The 26,331-nt window shown below is 36.1% G+C and overlaps 1 protein-coding gene across 1 annotated transcript in view; it reads right to left on the reverse strand.

Annotated features, from left to right (window-relative positions):
• The window catches only part of LOC149787296 (uncharacterized), a 134,084-nt gene that overhangs the window by 102,129 nt on the left and 5,624 nt on the right, over positions 1-26,331 (reverse strand). The window contains exons 2-5 of the mRNA XM_089977835.1: positions 19,558-19,615; positions 13,076-13,217; positions 6,879-6,967; positions 4,544-4,608 (exon numbers count right to left, since the gene is read on the reverse strand). Coding sequence (XP_089833961.1) covers positions 4,544-4,608; positions 6,879-6,967; positions 13,076-13,217; positions 19,558-19,600 — 339 coding nt within the window. The 5' untranslated portion in view covers positions 19,601-19,615. The remainder of the gene's footprint in view (positions 1-4,543; positions 4,609-6,878; positions 6,968-13,075; positions 13,218-19,557; positions 19,616-26,331) is intronic.

Genomic DNA, 26,331 nt, shown 5'->3' on the forward strand with positions numbered 1-26,331 from the left:
ATTATTGGGGAAGCTACAATTGGCCAAACAAGATTCACTTCTCTCTTTTACGAGGTCATGTCATGCAGATAGAAGATGAAGGAAGCAGAAAGCTAAGTGTGTCAGATAATGTCTTGAAATGAGGCAGGCTCATGGAAACTACTCATATTTTATGAGCCAAAATCTTAATTATTCATCTAATACTGTGAGAGTTCAGAGTACACTGGTCTAATAACCCCATTTAGCCAAGCAACCATCACTTGTGGGGTTGGACACTGCGCTTTCCTGCCTTAACTGGTAGGAAGGACATTTGAAAGCCATGTGGATATTCTCTGTACACCTCATAGAGCATTTGAGGAAACATACCATATCATGCAGCTTTGCCTTTATTAATGATTTTATCAAGGGGAGAGAGAGCAAAGAGTGGGCTGCCTATGAATGGTAACCTGTAGAAACAAAACCAGGTTACATAATGGACAGACCACTCCATATGAAGCAGTTTGCTTCTTCTTGATAATGATATGCATGTTTATATGATATTGGGCACAGCAATGAAGGTATTCCAATACCATAATGCAAAGGTCTCATGATTCCAACCCCAATTGCTCAATGGGGTAATTCACTATTCCTGATATGTCAGATATTATCAGAACCAAATTCCTTTGGATACATTACATCCAAGTGTGTGAGGCTTTGAGAATGGCCTTCATTTCCAGCATATTGATGTGAAAAGCCTTCCCTTGCAGTGCCCACTTGCAAATGACTGTCAAAATCTTGTAGCAAATACCCAACATCCTGACAAATTAGTGACTGTACAGATTGTGATTTCCAGTTGTGGGAATTCTAAAGAGAGATTCCTGCCACTAGCCACTGAAGTGTCTGATTTTGGTCAAAATCATAATTTGGTGATCTAAATGACCTAAAATCAGTTGCCACTGCACCAGAAGAACCATCTGCAGAGGGTGCATGTAACAGCAGCCAAGGTATTACAGGACTGTTGCAGCATTCAGCAGGCCAAGGAGCTAAGAAACTCCCGTGCTGAACTTTGTCTTGGTGGGCACCTTCTCTGTCACATGAACAATACTGTCACTGGACATGGAGAAAAATGAACCAAGTTCATATGAGTTAGAAACAGTATACCTAAATAAATAAAATGCTGAGAAGGGACAAGATCTGATGTCTCCACATGGACTATCCGCCCTGAGGTAGAGAAAATTGTTCAAATATGAACCAAAGCTGAATGTTTCAGCTGTATATCATCCACATATGCTGCCATTACATTTGACTAGGCCAGCCTTAAGTGGAAGATAGCTTAATTGAATATAATGGTGAAGGCAAAATGGCTGAGATCAAGGTCAAATGGATGGACAACAAAATGGTAAACTGTGGTAGCTGAAACCTTCACAGTATGACTTCTGAACTACCTTCATCTCCCACTGTATAACTTGAACAACCTCCATCGCCCACTGTATAATTTGAACTACCTCCATCTCCCACTGTATAATTGGAACTATCTCCATCTCCCACTGTATAATTTGAACAACCTCGATCTCCCACTTTACAAGCAAAAGCTGAATCTCCTTCTGTAAAAAGTCCACCTTTGTGGGATCAATTAGGATTCTTTGTCATGAAGAGAGATGGTGAAAGTGGAGGGAGGGTGCAAAGTAAAATTTCATGTACACAAAAATAAACACTGGTTTGATATGTCATCAAAAAAGCTAAATTTTTGGAATATGTTTCATCATTAAGCTAAATTTACAATTTAACAACTTTCCTGCCACTAAAATATTTACGACATCATTGTTTATGGTACATGACACCATATATCAACCTGTAAACATATCAGTATTTGTGAAAGCCAACTGCCATGAAATCTGCGACAAATATTGAGAAGTTCACTCAGAAAACATCTGGCAATCTTTGTTTTCAATGACTAAGATTGGGGAGAGCAATAGATCGCTCTCATGGAAGTGAGATCGTGCTCCTAAAAACACAAGCCTTGCAATACAGGTGTCAGGCTTATGGATGCCAGTGTAGACAGCTGTACTGCCGGAGTAATGGTAATGTGAGGTGGATGGATGGATCTATCAATATGACCCCTGGTAATGTTAAAGTTCCATGGCTCTACTTGGCATGGCAGAGGATGATATGAAACAGAAGACATTTGGTCACTGAATGGAATGGATTGTAAGCTGGATGGCTGGACGGTACAGTCAGCAGGCAATACACACAAAGACTGAGCTGGGGCTAGACGGTATGGTCGAGAGCTGGATGGTACAGTCAGCAGTCAATATGGCATTATCCTGACACCAGGCCAACCAGTCCTAACACTAACCTCTTAATGATAAGCACCAAGCAAGGCAGCTGTTAGAATCATTTTTATAAGTCTTTGGTATGACTCGGCCGGGAATCGAACCCATGACCTCCCATATCTGAGGTGGACACTCTAACCACTAGGCCACCAGAGCAGTTGCTGATTCAAGTCATTTAGAAACCCCATGCATCTTCACTTACAGGCCCAAAGGCCATGGTTAGACATGCATGGAGAATTACACTAACTGGGTTGCCCAAGAATTGGGTGGAAATGCCCATAAAGTTTCATAATTCTCTGCTAAAACAGAAGAAAGAAGGACATGGAAAATTTGCCAGAACTAATCAATTCTGTCACTGCTTGCTGTACCAAACAATGTACTTGAAACTGCAGTGATGGTGTAGATGGTGGAAAAGTCACAGCTTCTTCCATTTATCCCAGATATAAAGGCTTCCCCCACAAGGCTGGCCGAAGACTCAGTATAAGGTAAATGTTCAAAACATCAATAATCTAGGTTCCCAGATGTTCCCATGTCATATATTTCTTGCAGTTTTCATTTGAACTGTAAAACCATGTATTCTCCAAGCAATCAATGCACATTTTGAATGTAGCCAACAATGTACGCTTTGTACATGCGCGACATTAGTCATGAGATTCTCGCTGCTTGCATCTTACATTTAACGTTCTTAGTCATTACAGTTAATTCTGAAACAACAAAGCAAGAAAATAAAAATAAAAAAAGAAATCAAATGTTAATCACATTAAGAATGCTGGAGACACACACTCTACCAGGGGTGATAAATTGGCAGTGTGCATGAACATTAAGTATACATAGGCAAAATAATTGACATAATTATTGTCAAACTATTAACAAAATAATGCATATCACTGGTAGAATAATCCTGCATATAACAAAATCCTCAATGGATGACATGACAAGAAGCACAAATTTTCAATGGATTTTTGGAGGTGATGTAAATGATGTCAGTTCACAGAGAAAACACCACCTATTGGTGACAAGGGCAGGTAATGGACAAGAGTTATTGCCCTTTATCTATAGGCTATCTTGTACATATTCTAATAGATGCCCCCCCCCCTTTTTTTTCCACCAAAAATAAAAATTTCTATCTTATCAAGGCTTATAGGTCTGTATATATCCATTATGGCATGTCCATATAATTACAACAGTACATGAGTGATCCAACGACTGTTGGAAAAATCAAAACAGCTTAATTTACAAACATTTTCAGTCAAACACTGTATGGTATTCAATGCCCACCCCCCCCATGAGTTTGCACTGCCCCTGGGTGTGTCTATTAGAATAACTACAGTAGACAGAAAAGATGAATTTTTACCTTTGGGAGGACTGGATTAGTGAGGAAATAAGGCTTATATTTCTCATGTTAATGTGCTCAGGGAACATACATGATGGAGAAAAGAGCTACATACCCTTTCATTAGAGTCAGGGGTCATTTTATATTCAAAACTTTTATCTAAAGGCAGGTGAATTTTCAGTGTGCAAGTCATATAGAACTGCCATATATAGCGTCTTTTTGATTTTCTTTTCATCACAGGCTTTGCATATAAGCGATTGTCTTTTGATCTCAGTGAGATCAGCAAGTAACAAATTAAGATATTGCTTTAATAGCACGAATAAACTAAGATCAGTGATCGCATCGATTTAATTTATAGGATGGATTAAAGTCAGCAGGATACAGTAATCATGTGTGCAACATAAATCTGGGTGAGAACAACATACGGTGAACATATAGCAATCTTGATAAAGTAATAAATAATTTTAAAGCCGAAAAGAAGTCAACCATGTGCAATGGCTAGATTTACTTTTCCCATGAATGGCCACTAGCAACAGGTTTGACAACATCTGTAAAGTGAGAATATGAATTTCTTCTCAGAGACAAACAATGTCCAATTTGGGCACTTTGCAGTCAATCAAAGACCAGTCCTGTCAGACATGTTCAGCATATATGACTATTTCCACAGGCCTGCTACATACATAACAATGCTTTAATTCAACAATTAGAATGCATCCAAAACACAAGAAGACAAACATATATCAATAACATTTTGCGAACTTCATCCAGGGACGTCATCAATTTGTAAGTAGGAAGTAGAAGGGGACTTTGGGGGGGTCAAAACAATATCAGAAATAGTAGCTTTCATTAAAGTGGCCACATGCTAAACCATCCTGGGAAAATTCCCTACCCCTCATCTACCAATGAGATGCATACTCACCTGTCGGAAGACATTCTCACGTTCAAACTCTGCTTCATCAGCATCCAGTTGTCCCATGAAATCCCCTGTAGAACATTATCATTAAGGGTTAACACGTCTATGTATATTAAATACTACGAATGTGTCAGTAAAATATATATGCCCATTTTAAATGATGCAATAGAAGTGATAGATTTTTAAGGCAAAAACAGGTATCATAACTGAAAATAGTGAAAACCATACTTGACAAAGTCTTTTTAAAGTAAATCCTCATAACAAATTGGAGCTGAAACCATGAAGTCCTTGAACTGATGCAGCTAAAGGGCAAGGTTCTGTTTTAAACAGGGGCCATAAATATAAAGGTTCTGTTTTAACCAATGGCCATGAATATTAAGGTTTTAAACAGGGGCCAAAAATATTACAGCTGTGTTTTAAACAGGGGCCATTCATATTAAGGTTCTGATTTAAATAGGGGTTATTAATATTAGGGTTCTTTTTTAAATTGGGGCCATTAATATTAAATTTTGTAGGAAAATTATGAAATTCATACTTGAATTAGGTATTCTTACTCTAAAGATTCATATCAAATTAAGTCTGAATCAGCAAAGTTCTTCAATAGTTACTGGGAAATATAACACTGTTTAATTAATTAGAAGTGTTATGGAAATTGGCGAATAATGAAAATGACCTAGGTCTTCTTATTGTAAAACACCAATGGTGACCATGCTAAATTTAGTTTGAACTTATAATTTAATAAAAAAGTTATTGCATGGAAACAAAATGAATGATGCAATAGAATGACAAAGTTCTAAGCATATAGGGGCCATAACTCAATTAAACTGTATCGGAAAATGGTGTAAATTGGACTTCAAATTCTTAATGAAAATAATCATATCAAAGTTAATCTGAATTATTTAAGTTCTTCAAACATTATCAAACAGAAGTATGTCATAATGTGATGTGATTCAACAAGAGGGATCAATGGATAGACATGGATAATTTTTTCCTAACCCCTCCATGGACAGGATAGTAACAAAGTATTTAATATTTAAAAAAATAACATGTGTAAGTAATTAATAATGTCCCAGTTACATCAAATAGATGAGATCAGTATTGTCATTATCAAGTCATCTACTTTGCAATAAAATCACAATTGTAGCCACACTGCTCCAGCTATTTCCTTTTTTCAATTTTCACTTGCTGCTTGAAAAGAACAAGAGGTAGTGAGAAAATAAAATGGACAGATATAATGATGAATGGACAATGCGACTATCACTTCTAGCTCATTGTGACATTAGTACTGTACTGTTCCATGATCTTAAAACACAACTTAGTTACTAAAGCAAGAAAATAGGTCACAGTGGCCAACTTTTCAGGGACATACAAAACCTCAAAAATAACCTATTGAGTTTAATGACTGTAAGCAACAGCTGAAGACAAAGGGAGCTAAATCTAAGAAAGCTTTAGAATACAACTTTAATATTGGCATTGATGATGATGATGATATCAACACTTTGTCATCTTTGTCTTCTGCCATTTGTACTGACAGTCACATCTTTCGTGTTTTATTGGTTGATTTCTCTCTTCATGGATCCCATGTTATCAGGAAGAAGTTGGGAGATTGGGAAAAGCCATTTTATTTGCAATATTGATCAAAGTAATGGAAATGCTTGGGAATTGTCAGCACCTCTTGATGATAGAAAACAAATACATAAGCAGACTCAAGTTAACATCTTTGTTTCATAAATTGAGTTACATGCAAAAAATTATATGAATTTCAACAATTCTATTAGTTTCCAGTTATAAATCATGCACTTTGCATATGGTCATATATTTAATTCAGATGTTATGGAAGAATCTTGTAATAGAACAGATTTTGATTTAAACGATGCACATTTTCTAAGCCAGAATGTTTGCACTTAATTTCATTTAGTAAGGGCCCTAAGTGAACCTTGGAAAAATCAGTAATATATTACTGCTAGGAAAATCATGACATTTTTTAAGAATGAGACCTTAACTCCAAGGTCAAAGGAGCAAGCATCAATTAATTGCCTTAGCTTTATAATAACTGATTTCAAGTAGGGAGAATCCGTCAAAAGGTTGAGGAAATTAAGCAAATGAAAAACCTAAACAAAAACCTGAAAGCAAATCTTCTACAATTGTGACCTTGATCCAGTGGGAAAAGGGGCAAGTGAGAATACCCTACAAGGAATTGTCCGAGCTTTGTAATGAATCATGCTTAGCATAATGAGAATCTATTAAAAACTTCAAGGTGACAACATTGTTGCCGTCAGAAAAGTGACTGCTATGCATCACTTCCCACCAATGTGGGCATGACAACAAAACCTGTACAAACCAGCAGATACAAAGTTCTGGTCATCAAACTCCAGACCATCTGCCATGGATACAAAAGGATTATCAGAAGCTCCCACAAAGTGTCCAAAGCTGAAAGATATAAAATTAAACTAGAGTTGTTAGTGAGCAGACCACAAGAAACTTGTTTTTGTGGCCGAGGTAAGCATTTTTAAAATGGGTCAGAAGCACACTGGTGGCAATAGACTAAACCGTTCAACACTGCAGACCAGTATAGTGGTCCTAGAACAATAACTCCTTCTCAACACTGCAGATTGATATACCAGTCACATGTTCATGTCTCATTTTGATGATATATCCTCTGATTGGTCACTATCAGGGGTCCTCCATTGGTAAATAATTATTTTGCAACATGATTTATTTGTGTATGATTTGGATACAGTCAGATATGATTTGGATACAGTCAGACTTTAAGATAGGTGTAAACAAGAAAGTAGGGTTTTCTGATCTATAAATTTTAATCTTCGAAGTCATCCAAGAACACCCAAAATGGTGGACTTCTTAGACGATCAGCATGAATTTTCTTTGGACGAAATAACTGAAGATAGGAGAATTCTGATCTTGTATACAAAAACAAAGAAGGGGACATTTGCAATAACTGTTGGTAAGAGAGGTGACAATGAGCATTCTGAAGGCTGTGAACTCACTGATGTGTACTAAACCTGAATTTCGCCAATAGACTAAATCTCAGTTGGATGGTAATATTCACACATTTTCTGAATGCATAGGCCCTGCATGATTATTTGATGGATCTAAAACACCTCTTGAATATTTTAACATTTTTTACAGTGACTGTATAATTTCGGAAATAGCAAGTTATTATTTTGGATGGAGAATGGTACAAAAATGAGAAATTCTGCCTTGTTGGATCCAATTTTGGAGAACTTTCATCATGTGACATGTTTGTCAAGTGATGATACAGGTAAATGATATGCACACCAAAGAACTTGCTTGAACTTTTGTTAAACTAATCTGGTGTATTCAAAGGCAGAGCACATGTTTCCATAAAGAACATAAATCCTTGTATATTCAAGTTTTTTTCACACCTGTAAAAATATAGTTACCCACATGTGGCTTTCCCTGAAATGTGACAAAATATTTATTCAGGCTGTGATTTGTACAAGCATGACACTGGTTAAAAAACAGATCACATATTACTCTTTAAATGCTTCATTTAACAGTTTTGATTTGAATACCATGAAATTTACATTTAAATTACCTTTTAATTTACCTGTGTAATGACCTGTGTGAGATTAAACTTGTTTATGAGCATAATTTCATAGACCTGAATTTGTCTTCTTTACAGTAGTACCATATATGTATTCCTATCATAGGAAATAAGGTGTTTATAAGTTGCTGAACATATGCTGTATACATGTATTCAACATCTTGAAAATTACTTAGTGCTGAAAGGTAGTCTTTCTATTGTGGTTACATAGAGATGAATGGGTTAAATGGTGCTGAAATTAAAACGCACAGTATCATTCAATCATGTTCAACATACTGAACATGCTCAGTGGCCCACTTTTAATATGAGAAACACTTCCACTCCTAAACATATTCTTAGAATAAGTTTGGCAACAATAAGTGAAAATGTCTCAGAACTGGAGCCCAGATACAATATAACCAATTTTATTTAAATCCTGAAACTTTGGTCAGTGACCCAAAAAAAAAAAGAAAAAAAAGTACTTATCCCAAGATGCACATAATCTCAAAGTGAAATTATGATTTCAATATGTGAAGGAGTGTAAAAGTTTAGGTGTCAACAGGGAGAATGAACATACATTTAAAACATTTGTGAAGAAATGTCTGAAAACAGGTCACATCAAAGCAGCTTTCGTTTACACACATCCTTGTTAATATGTACCTTCATTATAAGGTTTGTGCCAATAGGTAAAAAGGTATTGGAACTGGAGGTGATTTGAAATAAATCTTTCATAAACACTGGAATGAAAGTATACTTAAAATTTTGGAGCACATCATATGTAGATTCCAAGATGCACACACTATACAGGTTGATGCCAACATCATTACAGTATTTTGGGTCAGAATTCACAGTTACAGTGTGCAGTACATGTCCAGCCTAATATGCAACTTAAGTTTAAGATCAGTGGAATTTTGTGAAAAAGTATTGAATTATAGCCTGAATAATTTCTGGAAAATAGGTCACAAGAATCTTGTTTTCCTAACCAAATGTTCATCCTGGGATGCACACAGTGTAAGACTGATGCCAAGGCATGGGGTAGTACAGGAATACTGGGATGCACACAGTGTAAGACTGATGTCAAGGCATGGGGTAGTACAGGAATACTGCGATGCACACAGTGTAAGACTGATGTCAAGGCATGGGGTAGTACAGGAATACTGGGATGCACACAGTGTAAGACTGATGTCAAGGCATGGGATAGTACAGGAATACTGGGATGCACAGTGTAAGACTGATATCAAGGCATGGGGTAGTACAGGAATACTGGGATGCACAAAGTGTAAGACTGATGTCAAGGATTGGGATAGTACAGGAATACTGTGATGCACACAGTGTAAGACTGATGTCAAGGCATGGGATAGTACAGGAATACTGGGATGCACACAGTGTAAGACTGATGTCAAGGCATGGGGTAGTACAGGAATACTGGGATGCACACAGTGTAAGACTGATGTCAAGGCATGGGGTAGTACAGGAATACTCTTATAGCCTGAACAAGGATGATAGATGCAAAGATGGATGAGTAATGTGAGTCCAATATTATTAGCGATCCTTGAAGCAGAGGTAAAATAGTTTTCAGAATGGTTACAATGATGGCTCAATATTTCTGCAGTTTTGCTACTGCACTAAAATGGATTGAAAATCCAGATAAACAGCAAAAATACATGATTCTGCTATCACATTGGTGGCATGCAAAATTTAAAGGCCTTGTGCTGTTACATTGGTGGCATACAATATTGAAAGGCCTTCTGCAATCACATTGGAGATGTACAATATTGAAAGGCCTTCGCTATCACATTGGGGCATACAATATTGAAAGGGGACCTCTCTGGTGACCTAGTGGTTAGAGTGTCTGTTTCAGATGTGGGAGGTTGCAGGTTCGAGCTCTGGTAGAATCATATCAAAGACTTATAAAAATGGTACTAATAGCTGGCTCGCTAGGCGCTCAGCAATAAGAGGTTAGTGTTAGGACTGGTCGGCTTGGTGTCAGGATAATGTGACTGGGTGGGATATCATGCTATATGTCTGCGGCATGATGTCCCAGTTCAAGACATCACTATAAACTGCTACAATGTGGACATTGTAGCGATGTGACTGAAAAGTTTTTAAGGTTACGTTAAAAATCCTAATCACACACAATACTGAAAGGCCTTCTACTATCACACTGGGGCCATATAATATTGAAAGGCCTTCTATCACAACGGAAGTACAAAATTGAAAGGCCTTCTACTATCACATTGGGGGCATACAATATTGAAAGGTCTTCTGCTATCACATGTGGGCATACAATATGGAAAGGCCCTTTACAATCATATGGGGGCACTGAAAGGTCTTCATTAAGATGCTTTATGAGGCATACACAATAGAAAGGCCATCTGCTATCACATTGGGCAATACAAAATTGAAAGGCCTTCTGCTATCACATGTGGGCATACAATATGGAAAGGCCCTTTACAATCATATGGGGGCATTGAAAGGTCTTGATTAAGATGCTTTATGTCAAATCTGCTCAAATTCTGTTGAGCAGTTCTTGAAAATTTGTGACAAGACTTTGCTACTGTTATTAATGGTGGCCATAGTGAATGGCAAATTAGCATCAATAGTAACTATCTGAAAAGCCTTCATGTCATGATACTGTCTCTCTAAATATGGTTGTATTCTGTGTAACAGTTTTGGAAACATTGCTACAAGATTTGCCTTGTCTAAAGCACACACCTATCCATGTGGGTATGTGAGAAAGCTGCTAGTAGCTTCTCATGGGTTGATGTGTCTTAGCAAATTTTCCTGTGTTCTACATCCACCAGGTATGCTCACCACCATGTGTAGCCAATCTTGTGTTGAGAAATGGTGTTAGCCCAAAAGAACGACAACAATAAAGTTTGTCAATTTTTTTAGTTAGGCTGGTCATATTTGATGGTACATCAGAACAGTTGTAAAAAATAATAACTTAAAAAACAGAAAGGCCTTAATGCCATGATGCTTCCTGTCAAATGTGATTAAAATTTGTTTAACAGTTTCTGAGAAGTATTTTTAAGGTTATCTACTTATAGCAATGGTGGTCATACTGGACGGTGTAATGCTGTTATTTATAAAAATTGAAATGTCTTACGCAGGATGCATCCTTTGATGTAGTCAACATAAATGCCTTATTTTTTGAGACAGTGATAATACCAAACATTGATGGCTGAATGACAAAGAATTATAGGTTAGTGCATTTGTATGGGAAAATATGAACGAGTGTTTTGGCTGGAATACTGCACGACCTTGGGAGTGCAGTATATCCATCCGACAAAACGAGTTCATATTTTCCCATATAAATGCAGTAACCTTTTTGTTATATGCTCATTTTCTTATTCTACCTAAGGCTTAATTATATAAACAAAATACACAAGCGCAGATTTATCATTACACAAAAACATCATTATTAATGCGCATATAACTCCGCCCAGATAAGTTTGAACTTAGTTGCGTGCTCGACATAATTTTCGAAAGAAAATGGCGTGTCTAGTTAAAATTGAAATTTGCAGTCATATTGTGAATGAATACGCATTGCAACAACTTTTCCATCTGATCTGGAATGAATATATTTTGTTTTGATTTGACGAATGTTTGTGATTTTGGACTAGATTCATCAGTGCAAATTATACATGAAATACATCGGATTGAAGCGGTGCGGGAGAAGCGTGTTTGTTCTGTCATTGACTATTTGAAATCATTATGTGGGAAAAATATGAAGTGTTTCAATTGCAATTATCAAAAAGACGCTATTGAATTTAATGTTTATTTCATTTTGAGTACAGTAAGGAAGATGTAATTGCACTTGGAATATAGTCGAAATTACAGTACAATTTCGAAATGTGTAATCAAGCTTGAGAACTCATGACATGGCTCATATAATTCAGATTTGCAGAACTAAGAAAGTACATTTTGAGGAAATTCTGAATGTAAAACTGTAAATATATTTTTTTTGTTGCCATTCTTATTATCAGCTAAAGGAGACAGCTTATGCCTTTATAGCTTGCATGTTATTTGTAGGTACCAAGCAACTGTATGAAATCTGGTGTCTATCGCAAAATCTGAAACAATGTCTCAAAAAGTTAACGTGGAATGTAGCAATACAGTTGGTATGTTGCAGTCCACAAAACATCTGATTTAGTTCATTCAGAAACAAATTTAATCAACCAAAACGTATTGCGTCTACTATGCGAATGTACATGAGTTGTTTACAAAGTAGTTCCTAATACACTATTGGGCACATATGTCCTGCACGTGCGTGCAATATGAAGGTGTACAATATCGTAAAATACTGAATGATTCTGATAATGTAAAGTTAACACAGAAAAAAATGAGCATATAATAATGGATCATTACCTCACCTGGCATTGTGAAAGTGATCTAACAAAAGTTAATTCATGTTAGATTTTTCTGTGACAGTTCAAAAACACATCCTCTTCTTCAACTGTCTTTACAAGACCTTTAACTTCACAGACAAAACCTACTGGTACCCTTCTGTTACTATGCAATGCCCAGCTTGAGAGAGAAAATCTATTGCTTGTGTTACTATGCAACGATCAACCAGAAAGAGAAAATCTATTGCTTGTGTTACTATGCAATGCCTAATTAGAGAGAGAAACTCCGTTGCTTGTGTTACTATGCAATGCCCAACTGGAGAGCAAGAAAATCTATTTCTTGTGTTAATATGCAATGCCCAACTAGAGAGAGAGAAAATCTACTTCTAATTACCTTGTGCAGAACTGTTTTGTATGTTTCTAACAATGAAGAATAAAAAAACTAATGTATACAATTGATTATGGAAGTTTTGTAGTCACCTGCTTGACAGCCATTGCTTATGATGTTTACGTTTTATAAACAATCTAAAACAACACAAACATTAAACACTTTTATCATATGACATAAAGTAAATAATTTTAAAGCAAAGTTAGCACAAAGGAAACAAAAGTATCAAAGATTACACTGAAGCAGGTCCACAGTCATCTTTAACTGGAGATCCCTGGTCATTTGCACCAAATGAAAACATTGTCAGATCAGAACGAATATCAACTCCTTCATAAAGGTCTTTTGAAGTGCCTGCATCAAAATCTCCTGGTCCAAAACCTACAAAGAAGAATTAAATAATTTAATGCCTTATCCTTTTAATCTCTTGTATGTGATTCCTTTTTCATTTATCTCATTAATGATTAAAAATAATGGTCCAAACATGAAATTAGTTTATCTTTCAAGACAAATTTGTTTACAAAAAAATAAAGCAATATGAAGCAATTGCTCATGTAAATATACCTAATTTAGTCACCATAGAAAAGAGATGAGTATACAGCAAAACATGATTGTCAAAATGCCATATAGACTGAATGACCATCATGACTGCCATATATACTAAATGACCATCATGATTGCCATATAGACTAAATGACCATCATTATTGCCATATAGACTAAATGAACATCATGACTACCATATAGACTAAATGACCATCATGATTGCTTTATAGACTAAATGACCATCATGATTGCTTTATAGACTAAATGAACATCATGATTGCCATATAGACTAAATGACCATCATGATTGCTATATATAGACTAAATGACCATCATGACTACCATATAGACTAAATGAACATTGTGATTGCCATATTGACTAAATGAGTGAAGCCATTTTCATTTAGGATCAACAAACATATAATAATAAACCTTTTGTTAAAAATTCCAAGTCAATATGACCATCCATTTTGGTACAAACCTGATGTCGACATGACCATCCATTTTGGTACAAACCTGATGTCAATATGACCATCCATTTTGGTACAAACCTGATGTCAATATGACCATCCATTTTGGTACAAACCTGATGTCAATATGACCATCCATTTTGGTACAAACCTGATGTCAATATGACCATCCATTTTGGTACAAACCTGATGTCAATATGACCATCCATTTTGGTACAAACCTGATGTCGATATGACCATCCATTTTGGTACAAACCTGATGTCGACATGACCATCCATTTTGGTACAAACCTGATGTCAATATGACCATCCATTTTGGTACAAACCTGATGTCGATATGACCATCCATTTTGGTACAAACCTGATGTCAATATGACCATCCATTTTGGTACAAACCTGATGTCAATATGACCATCCATTTTGGTACACACCTGATGTCGATATGACCATCCATTTTGGTACAAACCTGATGTCGATATGACCATCCATTTTGGTACAAACCTGATGTCGATATGACCATCCATTTTGGTACAAACCTGATGTCAATATGACCATCCATTTTGGTACAAACCTGATGTCGATATGACCATCCATTTTGGTACAAACCTGATGTCAATATGACCATCCATTTTGGTACAAACCTGATGTCGATATGACCATTCATTTTGGTACAAACCTGATGTCAATATAACCATCATGTTATGTAGATTGAATTTGTATTGTTTGTGAGTTCTTTTTTCCCTCATTGTCTGTTGGGTTTAACTGCATTTTGGACTTGACCCTTTTCCAAAATTCAAGTTTATTGTGTTCTTGACTATAGATAATGATATTTTTATTTCAGTAAACAAATTATACGTAGCCAATATTTTCTCCATGAGTGTGGATTAAATATTAGGATCATTAACAATAGAAGTAAACGTATTTATTTGGGTCTGGGTCATGGTTATGTAATTCCCCATTAAAAATACATTGAGTACATATGTCTACCTCATTCTATTTTATAATTATGGTAACGCATTGTTTTGTATGGAAAATTCCATAAAGTCATAGTAATCTTGCTTATCTGGAAATTATTTATTCTTGCTTTAATATCTTAAGGCAGAACCATTATTACTGCTGTGTTCACCTTTTTGATTTGGGCTGTAATGGTTTAATTACATTATTTATTCACTGAAATACAAAGTGTTCATCAATAATATTCTTGGACAGAGACATTAACAGAGAATTACAGTGAATTCAGACAGAGACTTTTTGGATTATATTATTGTGATTCATCAAAAGACTGTTGTCACATCATCACATCACATCCCACTAAAGGCATATTGCACCTTCAGCACTGGATCTTATTTGAAAAACCACTGGAATTTAATTTGTACTTATTCATTAAGACTGGTGATAGAACTTTTTGGACTATTTGGGGATTTAATTCGCATTACTGTAAACTCTTTTCAAATTTTCACTTTGTATTCTATTGAAATATATGTAAATCATCTAATGAATTTTACAAAAGTTATTGATTTTCACTACTTAGTTTAAGACCATAGATTCATAATAATCCATTCTGGTAAAAACTCCCAGTCAATAAGACCATCCATTTTGACAAAACTCCCAGTCAATATGACCATCCATCTTGACAAGTCAATATTACCTCCATGCAAGAAGAGTAGTGTTACCAAGATTTCAGGATAGCCACCATGATGGCCTTTACTGGCTGTCAGATTGGCATCATTTTCATTTAGGACTAAGCAGATGCTATAAGAAGTCTTCTCATGAAGAAGCAATAACTATATTTTCAAGATGTCTGCCATGGAGGACACATTGGTCAGCATATTGGCACCATTTTCATTTAGGCCCAAGTTGATATTATATGAAATATTTTTTAAAGTAAACCTCATGATGAAATGACCAACTATTCAAGAGTAGTAGCAATAACAAGGTTTTCAAGATGGCCTTTAAGGTGGCCATATTTGATATCTGAGCAGCACCATTTTCACTTATGAACAACTAGATGTTATAAGTCTTGTAGTAAAAACCCAGCGCTAACATGACTGTCCATTGTAACAAGATTGGACAGAAGCAGAGATTATAGTTGGACTTGAGAATTACCATATACTCAACCTCAGGACTGTGTTCTGGACAGAAGCAGAGATAGGGAGAAGGATGTGAGAATTACTATATGCTCAACCTCAGGACTGTGCTTGACAGAAGCAGAGAAGGTTAGAAGGATGTGAGGATTACTATATATTCAACCTCAAGACTATGTGCTGGACAGAAGCAGAGATAGGTAGAAGGATGTGAGGATTACTATATGCTCAACCTCAGGACTGTGCTTGACAGAAGCAGAGAAGGTTAGAAGGATGTGAGGATTACTAAATGATGAACCTCAAGACTGTGTTCTGGACAGAAGCAGAGAAGGGTAGAAGGATGTGAGGATTACCATATGATCAACCTCAGGACTGTGTTCTGGACAGAAGCAGAGAAGGGTAGAAGGATGTGAAGATTACCATATCCTCAACCTCAGGACTGTGCTTGACAGAAGCAGAGATGGGTAGAAGGATGTGAGGATTACTATATACTCAACCTCAAGACTGTGCTGGACAGAAGCAGAGATGGGTAGAAGGATGTGAGGATTACTATATGCTCAACCTCAGGACTGTGTGCTTGACAGAAGCAGAGATGGGTAGAAGGATGTGAGGATTACTATGTACTCAACCTCAGCATTGTTTGCTGGACAGAAACAGAGAAGGTAGAATGATGTGAGGATTACTATATGCTCAACCTCAGGACTGTGTTCCAGACAAAAACAGATATGGGCAGAAGGATGTGATGATTACCATATATTCAACCTCAAGACTATGTGCTGGACAGAAGCAGAGATAGGTAGAAGGATGTGATGATTACTATATGCTGAACAGAAGCAGAGAAGGGTAGAAGGATGTGAGGATTACTATATGATCAACCTCAGGACTGTTCTGGACAGAAGCAGAGAAGAGTAGAAGGATGTGAGGATTACTATATGATCAACCTCAGGACTGTGTTCAGGACAGAAGTAGAGAAGGGTAGATGGATGTGAGGATTACTATATACTCAACCTCAGGACTGTTCTGGACAGAAGCAGAAATGGGTAGAAGGATGTGAGGATTACTATATGATCAACCTCAGGACTGTGTTCTGGACAGAAGCAGAGAAGGGTAGAAGGATGTGATGATTACTATATACTCAACCTCATGATTGTGTACTGGACAGAAGCAGAGAAGGGAGAAGGGTAGAAGGACATGAGGATTACTATATACTCAACCTCAGGATTGTGTTCTGGATAGAAGCAGAGATGGGTAGAAGGATGTGAGGATTACTATATACTCAACCTCAGGATTGTGTTCTGGACAGAAGCAGAGATAGGTAGAAGGATGTGAGGATTACTATATGCTGAACAGAAGCAGAGAAGGGTAGAAGGATGTGAGGATTACTATATGATCAACCTCAGGACTGTTCTGGACAGAAGCAGAGAAGAGTAGAAGGATGTGAGGATTACTATATGATCAACCTCAGGACTGTGTTCAGGACAGAAGCAGAGAAGGGTAGAGGGATGTGAGGATTACTATATGATCAACCTCAGGACTGTTCTGGACAGAAGCAGAGAAGAGTAGAAGGATGTGAGGATTACTATATGATCAACCTCAGGACTGTTCAGGACAAAAGCAGAGAAGGGTAGAAGGATGTGAGGATTACTATATACTCAACCTCATGATTGTGTACTGGACAGAAGCAGAGAAGGGAGAAGGGTAGAAGGACGTGAGGATTACTATATACTCAACCTCAGGATTGTGTTCTGGATAGAAGCAGAGATGGGTAGAAGGATGTGAGGATTACTATATACTCAACCTCAGGATTGTGTGCTGGACAGAAGCAGAGAAGGGTAGAAGGATGTGAGGATTACTATATACTCAACCTCAAGATTGTGTGCTGGACAGAAGCAGATAAGGGTCGAAGGATGTGAGGATTACTATGTACTCAACCTCAGGACTGTGTGCTTGACAGAAGCAGAGATGGGTAGATAGACACAAAGTTTAATATATACAGTACCCTACCTCCTTAGGCAGGGGTATAACTAGAGTAACTGCAATGGCTCTCCATTGCAAATCCCCATGCTTTTCACTGTATATTCTCACTCCAACTGCAAAAACACTCCTACCCCTACCCCAAAACCCTCTAACTGTGACCCTGTGGTCAAAATGCAAAATCTATAACTTGAAGAATTATATTCCTGCTTTGACTACTAATATAAAGTTCGGTAAAAATAAAAATATTGAAAAATGTCACTGTAACTGATGTTACTGAAACTCTGATGTTTATGTCTGACCCATTCCCAGGCACCACAGACAACATCGCTCTTACAGATATATACCCAAAAGCAACAGAACTGCAAAGTCTAACAAATTTCTAGCAAAGGACTAGGAGATGTGGTAACACGTAGATGGTTCAAAATTCCCATGCTAATGCCGGGGGATAACTATTTCTGTGTAAAAGCAGCATTGAGTTTTTTCATGATCCATCATTATCAGAATTATTAAATGATTGTACAACTTGTCTTTTATTTGTAAATACTGTGTTTAATGCCAGAACAACTTGTCTTTTTGGTAAATAGTGTGTTTAATGCCTTTACAACTTGTCTTTTATTTGTAAATACTGTGTTTAATGCCAGAACAACTTGTCTTTTATTTGTAAATACTGTGTTTAATGCCTTTACAACTTGTCTTTTATTTGTAAATACTGTGTTTAATGCCAGAACAACTTGTCTTTTATTTGTAAATACTGTGTTTAATGCCTTTACAACTTGTCTTTTATTTGTAAATACTGTGTTTAATGCCAGCACAACTTGGCTTTAATTTGTAAATACTGTTTAATGCCAGCACAACTTGTCTTCTTTGTAAATGCTGTGTTTAATGCCAGCACAACTTGTCTTATTTGTAAATACTGTGTTTAATGCCAGAACAACTTGTCTTTTATTTGTAAATCCTGTCCTTAAATGCCTTTACAACTTGTCTTTCATTTGTAAATACTGTGTTTAATGCCTGTACAACTTGTCTTTTATTTATAGTGTTTAAATGTCTGTACAACTTGTCTTTTATCTGTAAATACTATTTAAACTTGTCTTTTATTTGTGAATACCGTGTTTAAATGCCTATATAACTTGTCTTTTGTTTGTAAATAATGCAAATGTTGATAATATCATCAGTGAGATAAATGGTAAAAGAGAGATTCCATGCACATAGCTTTTTCACATAGGAAAACTGACCTACAAAATAAATAACTAGAAATCATTTATTTTCACATGTTAATTTTTTTATCTTTTGCAAAACATTACAATTTTATTAGTTATTTACATTCATAATATAATTTTAAAATGTAATTGTTGTTGTAATAATATCATTATTAATGTTTTTTTTATCTTATAGGTGTTGTCTAATGTTATAAGGCGCTTTGAGCTTCTAAAGATTAGACGCTATACAAAGTCCTCATTATTATTATTATGATCCGGGATCTGACTGCTTCCACAGATTAATCATTGTTCACCAGGCCCTTGAATTAATGGTAATATATAGCAACCACAAATTCAGGGAACACTACCATACAAATAAAGACGAATTCACGGTATAGTAAAATTTAATTTTCATACACATTCATGATGCAAACTGCTAATACTTACTGTTATTTTTTAAAGTGCCATGGTTCCATTTGTCAGAAGCCATTCTCACTGTATCTCACTATAAAAAAAACACATACATTAGTATAATTTAACAATGAAGAAGGCTGAAATTATTCATGATATTTAACATACAAACAAAATGTAATTTAAACTAAAATTCTTGAAAAATTCGAAACAAAATTTATTAAGCAAGGTTTTCATAGATTTGGGTCATGAATATTATCAACAAAGATTTGAAATATCATAGACAACAGCAAGCATTCTGTCGTGTTGATGACTGAATTGGGTCAATCTATTTTGCACAGAAATGAAATTATTTGCTCATGGGATAATCAAAATAAATAGAAACAATCAAAATATATAGAATATCTTGACCCCAATCTCAACAAAATTACTGTGCCAGAAAGCTAGGCAGTGGTTAGTATATATGTTGTTGTTGTTGTTGTTGTAGGGTTTAGTGCCATTTTTCAGCACACAATAGGCTATACATGGCAGCCAGTATGAGAGCGCTTTAGACCACTCAGCCACTCAGGGCCCCGGTTAGTATATATGAAACACACATGGCATTTGCTGACAACAGAATTTTATGGAATTGTATGTCTCAACTGCTTTATGGAATTGTATGTCTCATCTGCTTTATGGAACTGTATGTCTCATCTGCTTTATGGAACTGTATGTCTCATCTGCTTTATGGAACTGTATGTCTCTTCTGCTTTATGGAACTGTATGTCTCATCTGCTCTAACTATATACACATATAGGCCTTAAATAACTCACCTCATACATTCTAGCCAGCATCCAATCTAGACATCAAATTAAGTCCAAATTAATCACGATCTTTTGAGACAGTTATTTTACTTTTTCATTAGTCATACTGGTCATATCAAACGGAAGATTAAAATCACTGGTAGAAATTTTAAAGATCAACGTTCTTAGTCTAGCAAGTCAGCTGTCAAACAGTAATGATATCTGTAATGTCATGACTGTCTTGATGGCTAGCTACATGGTTAAAAAATAATCCAAAAATAATCTTGTCCTAACCAGCATAGCTGGGATGTTCTGTAGATATGCACATTTAAAATTGTGTCAAAGCAGCATGTGGAATTAATGGGTGGAGACTGTTTTACAAGAGATTAAAATAATTCTCAAATTACGTGACTATCATGTTTGAGAATTGATGTGTATGAAAACCAGCTCAATAAAATTCTCTATATTTCTGATTAATGTTCTACTAGAAAGCATTGCATCAGACTGGATGATTACTATTGGCTGATAAACAGAATACAGTTTATGTTGTGGTCAGATTGGTTAAAGTGTACATACACTGGAGTATCATATTTATTACAGATATCCCTATGGTATTCTTTCATTTTCACTTGTAATTCCCTTTAATACTAATGGCAGTTTTATATTGAGCAATACAAGCATAAACTGTGTTTCTCTACAAAATATGGAATACATAGCAATTAAATTATTAAAAAAATATATTTCAAGAGTTTTCTAGTCACTTCATATCTAATACTTTTTACATAGAAACATATTTTGAGTTTTTATGTTTCTACTGCTATTTAAGCCAATTCCCAGCTGCATGACAGTTATGCAGTGCTCAAAGAAATTCTGTAGACACAGGCCCAGGGCTAGTAGTGACTTTTCAAAAAAATCACAAGTCCCGAATCATATTCCACAAGCCCCGACTACAATTTCCATATGCCCAAAACCTCTCATTTTCTAATATTATCTGTCACACAATGTTGCAAACACTACATTTCAAATATGAATTCAATAGGGTTCAATAGGGGGTCGGAAGGAAATGCAAGTGTTCAGCACTACACTCACTTAGGAGACTGGATGGAACTGGTGTTCAACTTCTCTGCTGGATTCTCTGAGTGAATCCTGGTCAAAGCCACATTGGTCTGGATGATCATGATGTACGCATTGTCAAATCTGTATTTGATACAGTCTGATTACAAGATATGCTTGTCTTTATAGAAAATGAATATACATCCCATCTGGGACTGAACATTTCATTGGGGAAGGATGGACATCACATGTTAAAGTTCAATGGGGGCTTTACAGTAATAAATTCCTGTCCAGTATGGGTGGTAAAGCTTTATGAACACAAATCAACTGTGCAATAATGACAGTGTGCTTAATATAGTCTTTCAATCAATTTCAAGGTTAAAATAATCCAGAAATTGCCGTTCACACCTGAACACTATTCCAACAACTATAATAACCACGCTTTGTTGACGAGTTACGAAGATAATGTAACTGGTCAGGGAACAGGGGTCACTTAAGACCACCCTAGCAGATGGGAGGGTAGGTCTCCACATCCTATCAGACAGTACTTTCTTTCTTGTGCTAAAATTGGCTCTGGTGTCTATTCTTACCACTGGAACTTAACCATAATGGCATATATTTCTGGTACCTGTAGGTGGGTAGGTCATAAGCATGAGAATGTGTTTACAAGCATTCTAGTTAAAACTGATTAGAAGTTTTTAAAAAATATAGGATTTTCACCTTGTTATTTAAAGTCACACTTATTAGGGAAGACATCCCAGATACAATTTGGGTTGCGCATGTCCTAGGAAATATTTCTATTCGTACCAAGTTTTCACTAAATATTGGCAGAGTGATCTTTTCTGAGAAGCTGAAAATAGTACATAGTGGGGACAATGGATGGTAAAAAGACAAAAGACCAAAACATGAGCTAACATGGTCTTCAGCTAGTTGAGCAAAATATTAAATGCATCAAGTTACGTGTGAAAAACAGGAAGCTACTCTCGATCTTGGTGAGCAGTAGGAGGTTGATTTTGTTGTTGTTGTTGTGGGGTTTAACGCCATTTTTCAGCACATGATAGGCTATACATGGCGGCCAGTATTATAGGTGGAAGAAGAACCCGGGAAAACCTCAGAAAGAACCACCGACCCATGAGAAGCTACTGGCAAGCTTTCTCATATACCCACACTGGCTGAATCCGAGACTCAAACCGTTGCAGACAGAGGTGAGATGGCAGTGATCCGTAACGGAGAGCACTTTAGACCACTCTGGGCCAGTAGGAGGTTGATTAAAAACTTAAGTAAACCAAATCTTAATGTTGACATTGCCAGTACAAGTAAAGTGATCCTTTAGTCTTGCTAACTGGAAATAAATTAAATGATGTGTATTATATTCTCTCGTGTAAATGAAGAATTAGTTTATTGTTGCTGTCATTACAATGATCATGATGATGACTATTGTAGTCATCATCATTATCATCATCACTATTAACGAAAATATATTGGGAAGAACTATCTGTTGTTTAATACCCAACTTCTGATTTACAAGTACGAGTGTATGAGAAAGTTGTTCCATTTTTTTTAATTATTTGCTATTTTGACCAGGTATTTCTACCCTAACATGTGAGGATGAGTGATCAACAGATCACTCCAAAACCCTGATTTCAGTATTTATGGAGTGCTGGGTTTTCTACATTTAGGTATTATAGATTCTGTACTTGATGATAAGGGAATAAATTATTCCCTCAGCATATAATCCCCATCCCCTCTTTTTGCCAATTAATCAAATGGTTCTTGCTTACTGGTATAATCCACCAATGTGCGAGGGGGTGGCCTTTTGGTTTGCAATCTAGTCTCTTGTTTTAGTGGTCTCAGGTTCAAACCCTAGAATGGCAGCACCAAAGACCAAATACTTCTTTCCTAATACCTATGTTAGCATCCCTGCAGCTAAATGCTACAGGATGCTGTCCAATGGATGGGAACACTAAATGGCAATCTGTTCTTCAGGATTAGTCACCACATCTCTCCAAGCAAATCACAAAAGATGCAGGTGATTTTTACCACAAAGAAGCTAAGCTAACTGTTCCAAAGTGATTTATCTAGGAGATTAAATTTTTTTTCTTCAGATGAATGTTGTCATGTGTCCAAGGTTTTCAAAATTGACCAAATATAACAAGCACTGTCTCATAACCTTTTCTCTACTAATGACTTGACCATTAAACTTGGGACTTAACTATTGTAATGGATGTGGACGTGGGTAAAGTTTCATAAAAAGAAATCTGTAGGGGTTAAAAATTAACAGCCTGGATCAGGAAACAGGACACTGACTAAAGTGTATGTCATGTGGTCATGTAGGGGTTAAAAGTAACAGCCTGGATGAGGAAACAGGATACTGACTAAAGTGTATATCAATATGGTCATGTAGGGGTTAAAAGTAATAGCCTTGATAAGGAAACAGGACACTGACTAAAGTGTATATCAATATGGTCATGTAGGGGTTAAAAGTAACAGCCTGGATGAGGAAACAGGACACTGACTAAAGTGTATATCAATATGGTCATGTAGGGGTTAAAAGTAACAGCCTGGATCAGGAAACAGGATACTGACTTAAGTGTATGTCAATATGGTCATGTAGGGGTTAAAAGTAACAGCCTGGATGAGGAAACAGGACACTGGTCAAGCATATGTCAATGTGGTCGTGTAGGCACATTTACTGATCTGAAATAAAATGGTATATGGTAGTTGTGATTGCTGTCTTTCTAAATTTTAATACTAATATAGTTTAACCAGTCTAATCATTCTGATTATTGAATGCTCTTCACCTTAAATTTCATCGGACAACTCCCAGATGAAAGTTATTGATCACATTTGGCTTTTACATTGGTGGCCAGTTATTATGACATAGAGTAGACTATACAATTTTGTTCTCCAACATGCAACATTTTGATTGTGAAACAACATTCAATCTGATTTGTGCTAGATCAAACAACTTGGCTGACAGCATACTAAAATGTCTATGTACTTTAACATTGATTTTGCCATATGCATTTCTCAGAACAAGTATATAATGTTCTTCCAAGCAATACAAGTGAAATTGAGTGAATAATCACTATCTAAAAGTATGTGTAATAAAATTCTAAAAAAATTACACACATTGCTGAAGTAGTTGGTACTTAACATTATCTATTTTTAAGACTAATCTTCAGATCAGTGTGTGTGTGTGTGTGTGTGTATGACTGAATATGTGATACACTGTCATGTAATATAAATAACTCAAGTATTCTCAGATTATCTTAATTTTTTTAAATATTATATCGGCAAATGAAGACTGGTTATTGATTTACATTTTCAAGGAAGATACTAAGTTACTCCTGCTGGGACTTTTCATCATCATCTTCTCCTATGTAGCTATATCCAATATTATGATAGTGTTGTTACTTTGTTTCTTTAACCTGAAATTTTGGAATAGCTAAAATTGGGAAGAAGATTGTGGCAAGTCCCAAGTGCTTTTGGTACTGCATAATTCAGTATAGCTGACTGGGACTGATACTCTGATTATGAAGAAATGGCAATAGATTTCCATAATACTGATGTCCTATTTCCTACAGTATTGTCTCCGGCAATACTTAGCAATTTGTGAAAAAATAAATTGCAATAAAAGAGTTCTATACTTTTTTTGTCACAAGACTCTGAAGTACTATACTCTCATGGAGATACGTGTACAAAAATGCCTGTGCATTATATATGAACCAAAATGAAGATGGGTTTGATTGCCACATACAGCATTGTCCAGAGGTGTATTAGTTGTAACCTTGGAGATTCAGAAATAATGATTTCTCTTCACCCACTTCTGCATGCACATAGCACTGGCAGCATGGAACCAATATTGTCACTACATGTGTTGCAATCAATCTAGTACTGTAACAGCATCATACTTTTTTTTATGAAAAATACAATCATCATAAATCCATACTTCAGTCATATCTGTTGACAGATCCATGTATCATTCATATCCACTGATATATTCCATACTGTGATCATCACCGCTCCAGTGGCCTTGTGGTTAGAGCATCCGCCTAGGATGCGGAAGATCGTGGGTTCGAACCATGGCCAAGTCATACCCAAGACTTCTAAAAATGATACTAACAGCTGCCTTGCTAGGCACTCAGCATTAAGAGGTTAGTGTTAGGACTGGTCAGCCTGGTGTCAGGATAATGTGGCTGGGTGGGACATCATGTTACATGTCTGCGGCATGATGCCCCAATGCTAGATATCACTTTAAACTGCCACACTGCAGACATTGTAGCGATATGACTAGAAAATTGTTAAAGCTACATTAAAAAAATCTAAACCACAAATTAACCACAGTGATCATCTCTGTTGATAGATCCATACATCATTTATATCCACTGATAAATTCCATGTTGTGATCATATCTATTGATAGATCCATATTTCATAGCCATTGATAAATTCCATACTTCAATCATGTCTGCTGATAGATGCACATATCAATCATATCCATTGATAAATTCCATACTGTGATCATATCTGTTGACAGATCCATATATCATTTATATCCACTGATAAATTCCATGTTGTGATCATATCTGTTGACAGATCAATATATCAATCATATCCATTGATAAATTCCATACTGTGATCACATCCTTTGACACTGGGATTATTCTAACTGAAAATTCATATCATTTTGTCATGTGTGTTGTTGTGCTAAAGTAAAATGTCAGATTCATTCATCCATTTCATCCTGATACATGTATATCAATATGGAGTTTGTGCTATAAAACAAAGCTTACACTGACACTGCTCAATAATCCACTGAATGGCAAGGAGCGGATTTTGTTTAAAACTTTGAGAAACTGAACACAGATTTGTTTTTGTATACACTGTTTCCAAATAAAAGATATTTTAGTCAGTCATGAAAACCTGGAAAGTAGATCCTAATATAAGGAACACTGTATGGAGGCCTGTCTTGG

The sequence above is a fragment of the Sinohyriopsis cumingii genome, chromosome 12 (genome assembly GCF_028554795.1).
Source record: "Sinohyriopsis cumingii isolate HCF-2022 chromosome 12, ASM2855479v2, whole genome shotgun sequence".
In the NCBI taxonomy this organism is placed as follows: domain Eukaryota; kingdom Metazoa; phylum Mollusca; class Bivalvia; order Unionida; family Unionidae; genus Sinohyriopsis; species Sinohyriopsis cumingii.